Source organism: Carex rostrata, chromosome 1 (genome assembly GCF_964058835.1).
Source record: "Carex rostrata chromosome 1, lpCarRost1.2, whole genome shotgun sequence".
Taxonomy (NCBI): domain Eukaryota; kingdom Viridiplantae; phylum Streptophyta; class Magnoliopsida; order Poales; family Cyperaceae; genus Carex; species Carex rostrata.
The window spans coordinates 7,056,239-7,074,992 of record NC_135918.1 but is presented as its reverse complement, the minus strand read 5'-3'; the positions used below and the strand labels follow the sequence as shown (position 1 = coordinate 7,074,992).

Below are 18,754 nucleotides of genomic sequence, written 5' to 3'. Positions count from 1 at the left end.
AAGGTCGAAGAAGCGGGAGGAAAAGAGGAAGAAGAGAAGAAAGAAGCAGAAGAAGGGAGCAAAAGAGGAAGGAGACAACACTACTGCGACAACACACACACATACCTTTTTTTTGTTGATAAAAGTGGTATATACCACCGATTTCATTAAGAAACGAAACCTACAGAGTTTTATATATCGCGATAGTAGATACTAGAAGAGCGGGGGAGGGAATTTGCAGCACCCACATCCGAACCCGGATAGTTGAGACGGAGCGAAAAGCGATGGCCAAATCCATTAGAGGAAGCACTTGTCTGGACAAAAGATTAGCGAGACGGAGAAGCAGTGAGTCGAAACGAAGAGTAGGTGACCAGATCCTCTAATCAGAAGCACCGCTCAAGCCAAAAAAGGAGCGAGACGAAATGAACCGAAATCAACTCTTAAAACAAATTTTTATTTGATCGCCGAGAGAATCGCCTAAAAGATATCTCCGAGGAGAGGCAATATATCTGGGATATGTATCCGCTGCTTTTCTTGCTAGAAAAACAGCTTCATGCTCTTCTTTTCTCTCTATATCTCTCTTCAAAAAAGAGGAGAGAGAAAGAGAATCACGTGAAAGAGAGATAGAGAGAATAGCAGAGAAAGAAGAGCGATTTAAAGAGTACCGGATTCCGTTCAATATATCCGAGGGGTGTATTTCGAAAAGTGACTTGGTGAGGTTTTACTGGTTAGTTGTTACAGTGTCGTTTTTTCCTGATAATAATTAAGAAAGTTATTACAGATGGGTATACCCTGGATTGGAAATTTGGAATTGGGTTCTTGTTAGAAACAAGCAAATTGCACGCTGCTATGCTTGGTTTATAATAGGGTCACCCACATAACTACACTGAAAAAGCTGGATCCTGACCTATGGACAATTTAACACAAAAAAAAAAAAAAAAGGGAAAAAAAGTCTATCATTAATAAATAATGAGTGATGCTAATCATGCGGCTCAATATGAAAATGTACCAAATGTTATATTTTAAAGTATTTTTTAGTATTTTCTAGGCATGTAAAAAATCACTACTTTTAATGGTCTATAATTTCTATACGAAGTAATTTTCTATCTATCTAAAAGAAAATAGTAAATAATTTTAAAAAAATATAAAATTTGTTCTTCAAGTACATATTTTCTTATGTATATTATGTTGAACGGTTCGGTTACAATTTAATAAAACAAAAATATAGATTCACAGTACAAATCTATGTGCGTGTTTGTAAAGTACTATAGTACACATCCGTTGATTTCTCGGTGACTTGCTCGTATTATTATTATTATTATTATTATTATTTTTTAATAAAACAAGGATTTGCTCATATTATTGTCAGTCATAATGTAGAATGTAGAGGAAATAAATCTGCAGTAATCTGTTATTCTGATCTTAACCATTGATTTTTGTTAAGGTAGTGCATAAAAAAAGTTCTTCATTGAGATTCACGTATAGAATATTTATGCACGAATCTTAATGAAAATCATAGGTTGGGATCGGGATAACAGGTCTCTATTATTCCATTGGAATAACAGCAAATTTATTTCCCAAAGACTGTAGCTGAAATAAATTGAAAGCTTTTCTTCAAGGCTATGTTTTGAGTCAGCCGAGCATAACACTAACACCATTATATTCGGTTCCAACCTTCTTTTTAGAACTTATTTATTTGTTTAAAAAAAAAAATCTCATTCTGATGAAAAAGGTGATATTTCTTCTCTGAAATGATACTTTTCCCTCGCTTGATTTGTCACTTCTCCTAGAAAAGTAACAATGATGTTACGGTACGAAAACTACATTTTCTTTTGAATAATTATATTAATTCCCTCACTCCTGTCCCTTCATTTAACCCCGCACTCTTTTTCTCCAAATTAACTCCCTAAACTGTCTTTTATCCCCGCATTAATTCCTCTAAGAATTTCCATTTATCTCCGCATTAATTACTGCCCTTTAATAACAATCTCCGTATTAATTAACAATCCTCACATTAATTATATCGTCTTCTAATAACAATCTCCGCATTAATTATATTATCATTTAGTAACAATTCCCGCTAATAAATATTTATCTGTTTATTGATGTTCAAGAAAATATCTATCATTGTTCTGACAAGTATTTATCTTTATGTCTGACAAGTATTTATCATTGTTCTTGACATGATAATACTTTGATTTGATTAAATATTACTTATTGACAAGTTCAAGATTAAAGTTCAAGAAAGTATTTATCGTTGTTCTGACAAATATTTACGATTATATATGGAAAATATTTATCATTGTACAGATGTTTTACTGTAAGTTGGAATTATGTATGAGAAGTATTTATCCATATAACATAAAGTATTTATTCATGTAACATAAAATATTTTTCATTATGTCTGAGAAATATTTATAATTGATATTTTACTGAAAGTTGCAATTATGTCTGATAAGTATTTATCCATGTAACATATAGTATTTATCAATGTATCATAAAGTATTTATCCTTATGTCTGAGAAGTATTTATCATTCATATTGTACTGAAAGTTGCAATTATGTCTGATAAGTTTTTATCCATGTAACATAAAGTATTTATCAATGTAACATAAAGTATTTATCAATGTATCATAAAATATTTATCCTTATGTCTGAGAAGTATTTATCATTGGGTGAGGGAATAGTTTATTTAATGGTCCCCAGTTGTGCGGGGATAAATGACAAGTATTTATGAGGGGATTGTTTATTTAATTGTCCCTAGTTGTGCGGGGATGATTAAAAAAAAAAGAAAATTTTGTGCGGGGACAACTAATGGATTGATTTGTTCTTTCCTAAATAGAGATCATTGCATAGGGATTAACACTTTGCAAATTCACGATAAATACTTTGATGCTTCAAGTTAAATACTAACAGTTTCTGCGGAGTATTAATTATTGAGCGGTCCCCCCATGATATTTTTGACAGTTTGTGCAGAGTTTTTTGCGGGAATAGACCTGCGGAGATTGTTATCAGGATCCTAGGTAACCCACCTCTGCGAAAATATTTTGCATCCTCATTCCTCAATTTGAGCTGTCGGTCTGTCCCTTTTCATGTGTCCGTCTGAGTGCATCAGCAAATTCAGTCCCAGTCTTTATAAAACATAACATTCGGGCTGGGTTTTCATTTGGATCACAATTCGAACCCATTTATCAAGGCCCACTACTTTTCTAGGCCCATTTCTAGCAGAAATCACCACACCTAATCATTTTGAGAGTGATTTTGTTTGCATGGCATGGGCTACATGGAGAATGCGAAATGCAGCAGTACTTGGAGCCGAAAGGCAATCAATAGAGACATTCCAAGCATTTTTCAAAAAGGAGAGAGCCTCTTGTCAGATTAGAATTCTGACAGCAAAGATGATACCAACAAGGCAGCTGGGAGTGGGAGCACAAATACCTGATATACTGAGGCAAGATTTGTCTACATACTCATGTTATGTTGATGGTTCATGGACTGATGGAGGGATAGCAGGGATAGGAGTATACCTTCTACACAAAGGAAAAGTTGTTTTCTGGATTTCTAAAGCCATCCAAGCAGTCAACCCAACCCAAGCCGAAGCAAAGGCCCTGCTAGAAGGTTACCAGGTACCGATAGAAAGGGCAAATGGTGAAGGTGTTGTATTCTCTGACTCAAAAGAATTGGTGTCAGCTTTGGCAAGTAAGCATCCCCTAATCACGGATTGGCCGGAGATCCTTTCAACAAATATGGGAGGCTTGGAACATACAGAAGCAGTACCAGTGCAATATCTCGGCAAATCACTGTGGTAGAGAGCATCCAAACCTGGGAATTGCGCATAGGTTAGGAAATCAGGGTAGGATATATGGATGGGAAAAGAGAGGCTACACTGAGCCAGTGTTTAGTTTGGAGGAAATACTGTAGGCCTACGGGCCATGTAAGAACCAAAAAAAAAATAAAATAAATCATTTTGAGTAATCAGACTGATCACACATTCACACAAGTGTCTCCAGAAGTGTGTGTATTCCCTACGGTACTGCACGGGGTGTGGTTAGCTCCCAACCAAGTCAAACATAATATGGACTTGTCTTAGAGTGCGTATCCTCTGAGATATCTCAACTGTTGCGTGACCGACGTGTCTGGTGCCTATTCGGGGGTGATATTATGTGTGCTTTGAGATTCGTGCAGAACGTATTTAAACGGTTGGGATTTTCCATAAAGTCACGCAAAGTTTGAGATATCTCAGAGGATACGAATTCCTTGTCTTGGAGGCATGGGGTTCGTTTGAGATTCATGCTAGATTAAAATAAACGGTTCGGATCTCACCCTACGAGATGCTGGTACCTCACTGGATCCGAACTCCAGAAGTGCACCAGTAAGCACATGCGCTGTCCTGGTTTATTCTCAGTTTTCTGAACTTCATCTTGATTAAAAAACCGCATCCTCATTTCCTCAACCAGATCTCATATAAAAAGAAGCAGAATAATACTATGATCCAAATTGACAGGATCAGATCCTAGATCATGTGTTGCTGTCTATCTATGTCGTCAAATATCACTAACAAATACCAGGTGAAAAAAAAAAAACCCATTTGCGTAAAATATTTCATATTTAATGAGGGAAGAAGAGCCTTGATAACAAAAGAAGCCAAAAAGGTCATATGGAATACAACTATTCTGTCACAAAATTTTTATATAACAAGGAGTTCCTAATTTTATTTTTAAATGTGAGAAAATTAAGGGGAAATCTGGAGCCGGATGCGGTGCCAAGAAGTGTTGAGAATATATGCCTCTCAGATTTCAAATGGTCTCTGCGTGTTCTGGCAGGACATTTCCAATCGAATCCACCTGAAAAAAAGTTAATAAAATGAAGTTTGAAAAACTAAACTAGAAATAAATAAGGTTTATTCATTAACATTCTTGATTTCATGTGTAATTAGCAACACCAGATACCAGTGCATGCTGGTACTGTACATTAGTTGCCTATCTTGTTTCTTCTCTTTGTTAGTGTGATTTTTCTACATCTTTTGTTTTACTTTTCAGATGAATATTTTTTGTGCATATACATTAATGTCCTTTTATTTATCGATTTCCCCACCATTTTTTTTAAAAATCAATTACCAGTAACCACTTGTAATATGATCAGTTAGCCTATTTTCGCTCCCCAGTTTGTTTTAAACGAAAAAAATATACATATATGGTGTACCGCTTTTGCACTTTAAAATCGGTGTAAAGTTTCTTGCATTCTTTGCATTCATTTCATATGCAAGTAACACTTAATTTAACTTCCAATGAAGTGACTCACCTTGCATTGATCGACACTGATGAATTCTACAGGTCTGCCGCGGTGCCGCCTGACAATGTCATCTTTGTATTATACTCTATTCCTTGAGTGCATCACACAGTTTTGCACCTCCCCATGTAGCTGTCGTTTTCACATAATAAAAGTATACATATGTTACACTTATCTAATTTTTTGTGTTATGTCTAGTGGTATAACCAGGATTTGAGTCAGGAGTGGGCAAAAACTTTCGAGTTATTGGGTTATCGGGTCAATGGACAAAATTAACTTTTATACTTTAATCTTTTTAATTAATCTCACCAAATTCTAAATTAGATTTAAATAAAAATCAAGAAAAACATTAACACTCAATAATTTTAGTCAATTATTAGTCACAATTTGCAATTTAATTCATTCGATTGAATTGCAATATTGAATTGTCAAATGACAAGGGTAGGCAATCTAATTTTCAGGAGTAGGCAGACTAGCATATTTATACTACTTCATCCCCAATTTTAAAATACTTGTTACACGGTGGCTCCGCCACTGGTCATGCCATTAATTAATTTATGACAAGTGATTGCACATCTTAATTGAAAAGAAGTAGAAAAAGGACCAAAAAATATATTAAACCAAGATCCAACGGGTATACAACTGGAAATTGTATAATACCCAATGATTATCCCTGGTATCTATCAGTATCTGGTATCCAATAGTATATACTAATTGTACAGTATGTACTGCCTAGTACTTAGTAGAGAAAATGAAATTTAGTAAAATTAAAAAAAAAAACCCATTGGTGAGAGCGGCAACATCCCAACCAACCCCTCGAGCTTCCTTCTTGTCATTCTATTCCCTGCACACTATGTTTGTTCCCAAAAATTGCATCAACATTTTGATATACTATAAAAAGAGGACACAAAATCCCTCTTTTTTGTTTCAATTAGCAAATCGAATTAAATTGACTATCATAAGGGCATAATTGGAAATTGACAATCTAAATAATACTGACATGTAAAGTGGCAGTTACATTATGCTTGGGAAGCTTCCTACATTGCAAAAAAGTATGAAACCAATTTCATTGAGGAGCGCATTTAATCAAACAAATAATAGGCTCTTAAAAAAAACAGTGCATTATTTTACTTGATATCATCCAATGAAAGTGGGCTTGCTTTCTCTAGTAGACCTCCAAAGGAGACGTGGTAACTGTAATAATTAGAAATTAAGGATAAATACAGGTTTTAATATCTAATAGCTAATGCCATAGAAACCTTTCGGAAACCACCTTGTTTTGGATTTTTTTGGAGATTCAGAGTTAAGTGATGTCAGTGATGACATTGCACTGGTATCCTATTGTTGCATGGATCTTCTATTGCAATATATCATATGATTGCATGCAAGATAGGTAAACCAAGATGCCCATTTCGGTCTCACTGTATTTTTTTTTAAAACCCGAGAACCAGCAGTCAGGGGCGGACACATGATTTTTGCCAGAAAGGACCAGAAATCGGATTCAAATAGCTTATCGTGTCGATTTAATGCCTTAAAATCTAATTTTTTAAAATTCACAAAAATGAGATTTGGATTTATTGCAAATAAAATCCATAATAATATTCTACGTGTTAAACCGAGAATTTTGATATGAAGAACGCAAAAAACCTCCAAACAGTTGATTTTATATAAATTTTATAAGATTTAATGCACATTTGGGTGCAATTTGGGTGTGTTAGATGTCAATCCGACCAATGAGGTCCAAGAGACACCATTTGAATTAATTTGAACTTCTCATTTAATATGAACCCTTCATTTTTGGTACACCCACATCACATAGGCCAAAACATGAAAAATATGAAAAAGCTATGGGCTCGCCATAAATCAAGCATATAAAAAAATTAAAATAAAAGAAGAAACATTCTATTTGATTAATGACATGTGAGACCCCTTTGTAAGATTCTTCTCCTTCCTTTGTTATCCGAAAATTGATTTAAAGAAGATGATTTTTAGAACTACAAAATTCAAGAGAAAGTGGAAATTTCGTGGCTTATTCTCACCCGCAATCAAGAGAGAAAGAACCAAATCCTTTTTCTCTAGAGAGGGGCAACTTAATTTTCAGGGGGGAGGCAGCTACCCCCTTGGACTACACTGGGTCCTACCAGCAGTCTCTTTCTTCTCTTTTCTCTCCTTTCTCCTTTCTTCCTCCTCTTTTTTTTTTTTCATCCCAAACAATTTTGTTTTTCAACTCTCAAAACTCATTTATTTTTTATTCTAATCATATAGATTTGTATATTTTTTGTAGGAGAACTAGAAAAAAAATGTTCGGATCGAGTTGCTATTTTAGTCTGGAGTAAAAAATCATTGGGCTGAAATGATATCTCGGTCCGTGAATGTTACACTGAAGGCTACATCATTTACTCTGAAAACTTGTAAAACCAACTTGTACCGAATTGTCATTTCAGTCCAAAAAAAAAAAGTTCGGACCATAATGACAATTTGGTTCTTATAATTTTTGTAAAAAAAAAAAAAAAATAGTTGGTTTCATAAATTTGTTTTTTTTTATTATGGTTTATAAAAAAAAATCTATTATCCTCGTTCTCGGAGTTTGGATAGTAAATTAGTAATTAACTCTAATAGCCGTTCACAACTTATTAATGATAAAATATTAATTAAGTCAGCAATTTTTGTCGAACAACCATTTCGATTAAATAGGAAAATTGTAAGTAAACAGAACAAAAATCAAACATCCCGAATCTTTCAGTTTCACGTGATTGCATATTTGTCCAGTAAAGCTTGAGAATTACAAAGCTAAACCATGCCAAAAAGAAAATACAAATTATGGTTGGTAGGTAGGAATATAAAAATAAGTCACACTGTGATCGAATATATCACGTCATGTGTGCTGGTTACGTGCTACAACTTGTAGATAATATATTATGATTATCCTTTAACATAAAAAACATAGTTGAACATAGTTGGTCATAACACTTCACAATACAAAATATAATACGTACCTAAAACAACATAAAACTTATTCAATTATTATGCTAGAAAACAATTAAAATCTGGAAAAATAATTTTTTACAACAGTTTTCAACATTATTTTCTTTAAATAACTTCAAATAAAAAAAAGTTAAACATAATTGCATATAATCAAATAAAATTAAATGTTACTAACATGATCCAATTTTTTTTTTGATTAAAAGTCCGTAGGCAATATTTCGTACCGGTATATACAATATCTGTACCACAGTACGTATACCGTTACAACATAAATTTCTTTATAAAGGAGATAAAAAAATCAGAAAAAAAAAAAACAGAACCAAGAATTGATTGGATCAAACGCAATAGTTACACTGATGCATGGGCCCCATCTATCGGCCCTGTCACCTACCGTCTAGGCGGCTACGCCTTATTAAAGGGTTTCCGATCCGACTCTCCGAACAACACAAATAAATAGACGAAAAATCATTAAACTGGCGGGAAAAATCACAAACAAAAACACAAGAAGATATAAAGATCGACTGATTTAGGGTTCTGCACTTCCTCCGTTAAACTGGCGCGAAAAATGGTGGCCGAGAGCACTAGCGGCCCCGCTAGTGGCACACGGCGGGCGGTGGCGAGCTTGAACGGAGCGTCGGAGTTCCTTCCCGGACTCCCTTCCCGGGGCAACTTCACCCTTGGTTTTAACTCCAATATGGTAACCTAAAAATTCTTTTCCCATTCTCTCTCTCTCTTTTCATTTTAACCCTCTAAATATTGGTATTTTGTTCAAACTGTTCACACTAGTCCGGAACATATACTGTTCGTCTTATTGTTTCCTTAGGGTTATATCAGATGTTTTATGTATGTAAGTGACTTAATTATTGAAGAATTGTGGGGGATTTCTAATTGTTTTAGCATTCCGGACTGTTTGTACAAAAAGGGAAGTATTCTTGGCAAAACCTTGGAGGAATTTGGTTATAGTTGGGTTTTGGAGGAATTGGTGGGTTTGTAGCATTGTCTCTACATCTTTTAATTTCATTTAATTTTCTGTCTCTAGATGATCGTGCTCTATGGTTTAATTTGGAACTTAGAATACCGAAGTCTCTTTGTTGTATTCTATCACTTACCAATGGTAATAGATAGTAACTGGAGCATAATTCAAAGAGACCTATATAATTTAGATACTTGCCTTCAAGTGTATCTTTCTAAAATTTGGCTAAATCACTATTTCTTATAATGGCTGAGAATTTGATGAATAGCAAAAGAATGAACGGTAAAATAAGAATCAAAAGGGAATAATTTCCATTAGTTGAGTTTTTCAGTTATAGACTGCTTCAAGAGAAAGTGACATTGTTATAAGCAGCGCCATTTCAACTTTGTTTTCTCTTGCATCTGTTTAATATAATCATAATCTCATACTCAAATGAAAATGAAATGATCATAATTCTTCTTCTTCATCTTCTCCTCTTATTTTGCTTTGGCAGAATGTAAAGACACATTTGTGCCTGCATGATACCTCTCCCCCAGGTCAGTGTAACGTTTTATTCTCAATTTATATTTTTCAGTACTCTAGAAGATTAATTAGTTTCAGAGAATCATGTAAGCACTCAAAATCTCACAATTCACACTTTAATTTTATGTTTGAGCTACCATCTTTGGTTTAAAGGAGAAGGTCTTATTACTTGATTTTTTATTTGGATGTGAAAGGGTGCATATCACACTCAACAAAAGTTTGAACATATGAGATGTATATTTTTCTTTTAATATTTTGTACAAAGGTTCAGGATAAGGAATTTCTTTTCGACAAATATTGCTTAGCTTAAAATAATCTCTTCTTTCTCTTGTGTTTTGTTGAAAATGGACTCAGTTATTTGTTCCCGTGTAGCTATTAATTTCTGGCTTAGCTTTTAGCCTTTTCTTACTGAAGAATCGTTTGTTGTTCCTCTTCTGTTTTACCTTTTTTAGTGGGACAGATAATAAAGACAGATACAACAAATATCTTGATAAGATCTCTTCAACTCAATAAACAGAAAAGTGATTTGAAGGAAGCGGTTCCTAAAGGAAAAAGGTAGAGTCCACTTTAAATTTTTAAGGAACTGACTCCTACCAGAAGATAATATACAAGTATGATATGCACACCTGACAACTCTGGTATTGGTATATGCCAGTTGTTACCAATTGAGGTTGTTCTGAAAGTTTTTTTTTTTGGCTTGACTTTTGGGTTTATGGGATAAAATTGGGTAAATGTTTTTTAATATGTGTTCAACGTACTGTGACATTTCTGTTTTATTAAGTCTGGCTTTGATTGCTCTCTCTCTCTCTCTCTACAATACGATTTAAGGACTCCAACGAGATATTTGGATAGCAAAGTCCCTTCAAAAAGGCTTAACACTGGTGCTAGCTCCTCTAGACAAGGTAAATTAATTTCTCTCCTCTAATTCTAAAAGACAAATAAAAAGCTGCATATGCTATCAAAATTTTCAAATGCATAAATTAAATAGTTGTAAGATGATGTATTTTTTCAAAGGAAATTTGTTTCTACATTTAAACAAGAAAAGGTGAAGTGAAAACATATGTAGCAGCATCTATCTGTGCTTGCCATAAATTCTGGATATATAAAGCTATACCTGCTGAATAATATGCCTGCTCTTCTAAGTTCTTAGAGGAATACCTGACTATACCTCTCCTCTCATTTAAATAATATTAATCTGTGAGAAAGGAATGGTAATTTCTGCAGCATTTTGAGGAAAGTTATGGGAACAGTTGTGTAGATGGTAGTTGAAGTTGTATAGGTGCTTTTGGAAACTATTCCTAACATGTTATAATATTTACACAAGACAATATTGCACTTCTCATATTTGTAACATCGTAAATTTTTGGATGATCTTCAAATATATGTGAAACATTAAAGAGAAGTTAAATAGTTGGCCCTGACATTTACATGTTTACTTAAATAAAAATCTGTCTGAATTGATATATAAATTGTCTTTGTTCTTTAGGCTTAGAGGATTTAGGTAAAATAATCTGCTAAATTTAGGGAAAAATATTCAGCAATCAAGAGATGCAATTATGTCAAGGAGAAGTATGACTCATTGACTTGTACATAAGAATATTGTTGGGTGTTATCTACAAATATCATTGAATATATTTGGTAACTTTGCACTTTACTTATGTGAATGTGTATTGAACTTTCTTGTTTTGCGGGGGCATTCACGGAGTTGAATGGTTCATCCTTTTTCCTTGATGAGCATAAATAATTTCTTTTGATAATACTATATTATTATTTTTAATCTTTTTTGCTGTTAGGATCAAGTTCGGGGTTTTCAGAGCAGACGCTTCAATCTTTAACAGTTGAGCGATTGAGGGCCCTGCTCAAGGAGAGAGGACTCTCTCCTAAAGGCCGAAAGGTGAGTCTATTTCTTTATTTTTAATCTTCTCACTGTACCAGTCACACGTGCTACTGTCACATATCATACCCATTTTCTATGTTGGTTTGCATATCTGGATTGTGTTTCTTCTTTTCTTGTTTGTCTAGAACTGGTATTGCATATACTTATGTGATCCCAGACAGGTCCTGTTAGGCTAGGTAGTTGTATTTCCAAATGCCAGCTTGAACTTCTAAGATAATCATCACCAGTAGTTAAAATTATAGGACTGAAAATTCATTGATTTTTTTGTGAACTTTTGATACCTTTTCAGAAGCAGTTATATTATGAGTGCACCTGACACAATTTTTAGATTAATGCCCTTGTTTTTAAGCTAGTATCATCTTGCACCAAAACTGCATTGATCGGATAGACACACTAATGCTATCAATGTTCTTTTTGCTAAATTTGAAAGGATGCTTCTGGAAAGTACAATTTAGCATAATAGGATGGTATATAGGAAACCTTTACTGGCCAAGTTTATATATAGCTTAATTCTCAATCTTTGAAACTGCTGTTGAAATAGTGCCCTTCTTTATTATTTCTGCAAACATTACCAATGATACAGCTCACTCTTACTGATCTACCAAAGTACTCTACTCTTTGAAATTAAGTACCACTGTTATATCTTCTCAAGAACTTCCAAATTACTATAGCACCTGGTTAGCATATGAAAATTTTATGTGCATTCCTTAAGGTTGTAATAGAAGTATCAATAATCTTTTCTGGCTTAAACAATATCCAATTATTAATTTATTATTATTATTTTTTTTATTACTATTTTATTACTACTTACCTTGACTTTATGATTGTGATTGTTTAAATAAAATAGACAGCCCTCAGGAATAGAACAGAAAGATTAATTCCTTTGCAATGTTGTTTGCAGGATGAACTGATCTCGCGGTTGAAGAATCATGACGCTTAAACTACTGGCCCAACCTTTAAATTTTTGTATATCTGTTACTTTTGGGTATAGCAAACTTTTATTGTGCCCAGTAGTAATTTTGTCTTATCCGGTTATTTTAATCAGGAAGTTGGAGCAGCATGCCGTTTAGTGCTATCTATATTTTGTTGATTTTTAATATGTTAGCACATTTGGTATTAACTTGATCTAGTTTGCTCTAAAGGTTGTCGTTTCATCTTTGAATTTCATCAGGTGTTCTGATATTATGGTTAATCTTATTCCTGATTGGTGTCTATAGCCACTCCAGTTTAGATGGAATAAACTTTTGCAATAGAAAGAACCGGTCTTTGGTTCAGTGGTAAAGAATAACACCCTCTGTGTGGGTGTGTGGGAGGTCGTGGATTCAAAAGCCGGATAGAGGGTCCTCTATGGGAAATCACATCCTCTCCAATATCTGATGAGGGAATCTTTTACAATTACAAAATCTAGACTGTTCTTTTTAACTTGGCACGAATCTCAAAGCCCAAAAATAGTATCCCTCTGGTGACTCGAATCTCAAACCGGTTGAGATTTAATCTCAAAAAGTAAAGTGAGGGTAATCCTCTGCAATACATGAGAGGATGCAGATTCTCTTTATGGCCATTAAATGGAAGGTGGAAGGCTACCTCTCTCTTTCTGTCTAAAATAGAAAGTATATGACAAGTTGGAAGGCTAGACCTCTCTCTTTCTGAGGAGAGCATGAGCTTGCTTTTGTTGGTTTATTTTTGTGTTGCTTGTGCTTATTTATATTTTTCTTATTTCTTTCTTCTTGTTTTTGTGTGTGTTATATGTGGGGTGGGGGTACCTGAGGTATCTCAAGCTTTCAGTTTTCTTAAGCTGGTCCAAATTGGCGCCTAATCAAAATGCAGGGGTAGTATTATTGTGCTTTGAGATTCGTGCAGAAAGGATTTGAAATGTCCGGATTTGAGATATCTCAGAGTTTTGATCGCGTTCTTCTTTAGCAAGTTTGTCATGGAGAATGTTAGGTGAACAATTTTGTTCATTTTACAAGTTCCTTGCATGTTATATCTGGTCATCTGGCACGACTTGTCAGAATGCATTGCTTATTCAATGTAGGCATTGACTCCCAATAATTTAACATAGATCGCCCTATAATATGCATGTTAGTTGTGGAACAGTTCACTCCAAGGCACGATCACATGACATTAGATCTAACATTTTTGTTATCTACCTCTCCCAATTTTTAGTTCTATTCAAACCCCTGTTTATTGAAAAGAGATGGAAATTCAGCACATGTTGCACAAATTTACAAGTAATAACTTTGCTACTTTGTTCCAGTTAAGAAACTTGTTATTTAATGGTGATCGTCTTATTGTTACATAAAAGGATACAGAAATTATTGTTATGAAAATAAGATTTCCCTCCTGCGTATACAAAATTTGTTTGTTATCTTACCATGATAGAACTCAACCACCTAATGTATACATTTAACAAACAGCACCTTTCAAAATAATAAGAGAGCCTGATGCATCTAACAATCGTTCTAAAATTATTTTGATCCTGAACTCGTCTACCAATAGCATCATGCCACGTCGCCATTTAGTGCCATCCATTCACATTTTATGAACCGGTGACTTCGCTAGCGGATCATTATTTTTATTTCATTGTATGTATATGGTTCACTCTTTCTCGTTAACACATGGTTTACATTTTTAAAAAATAATTAACCGTAATAGCGAGCCATGACGAAAAATCTCTAGCGAGAAAAATCATATTTCTTAATTCAGACGCAATTTGGCACCTATATGAGGTTGACAAAACTACACCTAATAAGAAAAGGATCCTGATAATAATCTCCGCAGTCTCAACCCCGCACAAATTGTCAAAAAAGTCATGGAGAGACCGCTCAAATCATTAATACTCCGGAGAAATTGTTAGTATTTAACTTGAAGCATCAAAGTATTTATCGTGGATTTGCAAAGTATTAATCTCTATGCAATGATCTCTATTTATGACTGAATAAATCAATCCATTAATTGTCCCCGCACAAATTTTTTTTTTTTTTGAATTGTCCCCGCACAACTGGGGACCATTAAATAAACAATCCCCTCACCTAATGATAAATACTTCTCACACATAATGATAAATACTTTATGTTACACGGATAAATACTTTATGTTACATAGATAAATATTTCTCAGACATAATTGCAATTTTTAGTAAAACATCAATGATAAATACTCTAAGACATAATGATAAATACTCTATGTTACATGAATAAATACTCTATGTTACAAGGATAAATATTTTATGTTACATAGATAAATACTTCTCAAACATAATTGCACTTACAGTAAAACATCAATGATAAATACTCTTAGACATAATGATAAATACTCCCATGCATAATGATAAATACTTTATGTTACATGGATAAATACTTTATGTTACATAGATAAATACTTCTCAAACATAATTGCAACTTACAGTAAACATCAATGATAAATACTCTCAAGCATAATGATAAATATTTTATGTTATATGGATAAATATTTTATGTTACATGGATAAATATTTCTCAGAAATAACAAATAAATATTTATTAACGGGGATTGTTATTAGATAACAGTATAATTAATGCGGGAATTGTTATTAGAGGAAAACATAATTAATGCGGGGATTGGTATTAAATGACAGTCTAATTTAATGCGGGGATAAATGAAAAATTTTAGCGAAATAAGTGAGGGGATATATGACAGTTAAGGAAGAGAGAGAGTGCGGGGATAAATGGGGGGGACAGGGTTGGGGGATTAGTATAATTATTCAATAAGAAAATGGTACTATTTTAAAATTGACTTGTACTCATGAGATAACAAAAACCATACATTTTCTTTCGGTTCAGAAAATATTTCAACATTTTTCTTAATAGCACCATCTTCAATTCGCTTGGCGCCTATCAACTTTCTCAATTTTTTTTTTGATCTTTTAGAAGAGTGAGACTATGGTACTCTGCATAGTGCGAATTAGTCCGTACTATAGATCAAAATCATTGTTTTTAAAGTTCAAAAAGTTTTTTTTTTCTTTTTTAAATATTGGTAGCAGACACCAAATTACAAGAATTAAGATGTGTTTTTTAAAGTTCAAAAAAGTCAATCTAAATTGTTCCCAAATATACTTTAGATCAAAATTTAATATTTTCTAAAATATTTTTACTATTTATTAAATAAATAGGTAGAAAATCACTATTAAAATATTCTAGACTATCCAAAAGTAGTGATATTCTATCTATCTATCTAAAAAATAGTAAAAGTTTCTAAAAAATGTAAAATTTGGTTTGTATGAAGATCATCTTGAATGGTTTACATGGACTATTCAAACTTTGAAAATGAAAATATTGATTCATTTTTAATAAAAACGAATAAAAATTTATTTCATCGGTTTGGATAACGAAGGACAATATAGGAAATTTATATTCTTAGTTTTGACTTTTCAGTTTTTAGTAACAACTTGAGCTAGAGGTTTATATTTATATATTTTCCATTGATTTTGAAGGTTTAAATAACTTTAATGGCCCTAACAACAAACTGTCTAATTAAATTGTAACTGTCCAATAATGTCAATATGAACCCTTCATAATGTTTTTTAATATATACTGAAACATCACCTTTATTTTAACTAACAAATTTTAAAGCGACGTATTATACACATTGATGTTGCTAGGTGGACTGGTGGAATATCTTTATGTTATTACTAGTATCATACCCGTGCGTTGCAATGGGGACATATTATAAGAAACAAATATATCAATGAAAATAATAATTATCTAAAAATTAAAACATATGTTAATAGAAAATTTATATGATTCTGTATTTTTAATTAACTTTAATTGTGGTCCCTGATAACAATTTGATGATGTGATATTTTTTTTATTTTTAAGTACCAATGATATCAAATAATAGCTCTCTTCGAATCTAATATCAAATATCATACAACAATTCAATATCAACATATAATATGATATCAAAAACATAAATAAAAAGTGTTATCGTGTGTATGTATAGGATACACACACACACACACACACACATATTATAAGAAAAATATATATTCACACACACGTTCCAATTTATATTCTTCTTTGTTTCCAATTTAGAACACACACACACATTGATATATTCTATATCGGAAATATATTCTAAATTGCCCACACCAATATGTATAGAAACAAAGAAAGAGAAATAAGAAAATAAAAAAAAATGATTTTCATTGTGATTCGTATAGAAACGAAGAAGTAAGGAAACAATAAATAAGAAAATGGAAGGTGGAGTTTTCTCAATTGAAGAGGAGAAATATAGAAAAAAAAATAAGGTAATGGATAAATACATCGTTAAATTTCATAATTTATTCAATTTTAATTGTAACATATCGTGTGGCAGCATATGTGGTGGGTATGTTTTTAACTAAATTTAGACTTCTATACACAAAACAGATGCATTTAATCAAAAGAAGACAAAATATGTAATTGAAGAGCTGAAATCAAATCCGAAGTTTCATCTCTCAATTGTAGTCGTTGGCGGATCGAACACCCAACGTGCTTAATAATAGAATAGAGATACACCAATTATAACAACACAAATTAAAGAAAAATAAATGATACTTTAATTGTAGGGGTGGACTGGTGCCTATGCAATTAGTATACTATTCATTAACTATATGAGCTAATGGCAGGGGTGCAAACGGGTTGGATATTATCCGACCGTATCTGACTCTGTATTCGAAAATTTAATATAGATATCCGATATCCGAATATCCGTGCGGATACGGATACGGATATGATTTTGAATTTTAATTATCTGTATCCGAATATATATAGTAGATATATATTATATAATTTAATATGAATTATGAAAAAAATTATGTTATTCACTATTATAAAAAGCGGATATCTGTATCCGTATCCGGTTAATATCCGATCCGTATCCGTCTAATATCCGATCCGTATTCGTATCTGGAAAATAAAAACGGATACGAATATGGTTTTACCACTGTTCGATCCGTTTGCACCCGTACATTAATTTGTAACTGTGTAAGTTAATTGGTTCCCATTTCTACATTGTCACACATTTAAAATTAGGGTAAATATAAACAAAATACTGACCATACAAAATTTGAAAAAGGAGAGGATGAGAGATGCCAAATAGATGTTGCTTGTGCTATGAGTAGGAAGAAACAGTGAATCTATATATGTTCCTGTGATGTTAGTACACAAAACAGGTCACAGAGAGGCTGGCCTGAAGGAATGCCGCCAGAAATTCAAGGCTTACTAACAAGGGGAACTTACAAACAAAATATACTAACTGCTGGCCAACAAAAACTCAGGAAAATGCAGATGGTTATGTGTTTTGTGATATGGAGGGAGAGATGTACCATAATTTTTAGAGATGAAAAAAAAAATGTCAGTTATCCTTGCAAGAGAGATACTACAAGAATATAGAAGCGAAGCTGGTTTGATGTGCATTAGGCTTTCTGCAGGTCAATGTGACTGTGTAATAAATTTTCTTTTCTTACTTCCTTTATTTATTTTTCATCTTTGTAAATAAACATTGTAAAAACTGACACCACTGGTGTCCTAATTAATGGAATCTGGGAGCTTGACCTCCACATTTCTTCTTTAAATAAAATATGGTAAATATATTGACAGGCAATTTTGTCTCTACAGCCCTATTTTAGAGTCTGCATTGTCTACTTTAACGCAAAAGAGCATATTTTGAGTTAACGCATCTCGGCCGTCTGATTTTAATCGGAACCAATCCGGCCACAACTTATAATTCAGCAGTCCTTTAATATTAGAGTGGATCTACTTTGTATGGATCTTAAAGCGGATCGAAGATGCATTAACTCAAAATAGTCTTCTTTGAGTTAATGCAGAGGATACGTACGAATTCCCAATTTTAGGGTGAAATTAAAAGTTCCTACCACGTTCCCTCCCAATTTTTTTTTTAAATTCAGATTCGTTCAGAATCTTGTTTCCTTTCTCTTCCTTCACCTTCCCTCCGTTCCCCATCTAGAGCAGACTCACCAGCCCCCCCCCCCCCCCCCCCCCCCCCCCCCCACAAATTAGTTTATGACCATGTGTAATATATGATTGATATCATCTTGGCAGATGCAACATAAAATAATAAGCAATGAT

General features: G+C 33.3%; 1 protein-coding gene and 1 long non-coding RNA gene across 3 annotated transcripts; one reads left to right on the top strand and one right to left on the bottom strand.

Moving 5' to 3' along the window:
- Window positions 1-4,630: 4,630 nt before the first annotated feature.
- Window positions 4,631-6,468, bottom strand: LOC144565524 (uncharacterized). Of its 2 annotated transcripts, XR_013514907.1 has the most exons (5): window positions 6,400-6,468; window positions 6,269-6,305; window positions 6,050-6,119; window positions 5,281-5,400; window positions 4,631-4,823 (listed from the first exon to the last, which is right to left on the bottom strand). It is a non-coding gene; the product is annotated as an uncharacterized LOC144565524 (long non-coding RNA). The 2 variants fall into 2 exon arrangements; XR_013514906.1 differs by having other exon boundaries at window positions 5,281-6,119.
- A 2,140-nt stretch (window positions 6,469-8,608) lies between these two features.
- Window positions 8,609-12,810, top strand: LOC144555108 (SAP domain-containing protein). Its single transcript, XM_078303330.1, has 6 exons — window positions 8,609-8,950; window positions 9,720-9,762; window positions 10,201-10,303; window positions 10,577-10,650; window positions 11,542-11,642; window positions 12,547-12,810. The coding sequence occupies exons 1-6, from the start codon at window positions 8,819-8,821 to the stop codon at window positions 12,583-12,585; spliced, it is 492 nt and encodes a 163-aa protein (XP_078159456.1). The 5' UTR covers window positions 8,609-8,818; the 3' UTR covers window positions 12,586-12,810.
- The last annotated feature ends 5,944 nt before the right edge of the window (window positions 12,811-18,754 follow it).

What these genes read in the sequence shown, in the direction of transcription:
- LOC144555108 (XM_078303330.1), top strand. Translation starts at nt 8,819, where the DNA reads ATGGTGGCCGAGAGCACTAGCGGCCCCGCTAGTGGCACACGGCGGGCG. An exon ending in GCATGATACCTCTCCCCCAG is followed by an intron (nt 9,763 to 10,200) that starts GTCAGTGTAACG and finishes TACCTTTTTTAG; the next exon opens with TGGGACAGATAATAAAGACA. An exon ending in TGCTAGCTCCTCTAGACAAG is followed by an intron (nt 10,651 to 11,541) that starts GTAAATTAATTT and finishes TTTTGCTGTTAG; the next exon opens with GATCAAGTTCGGGGTTTTCA.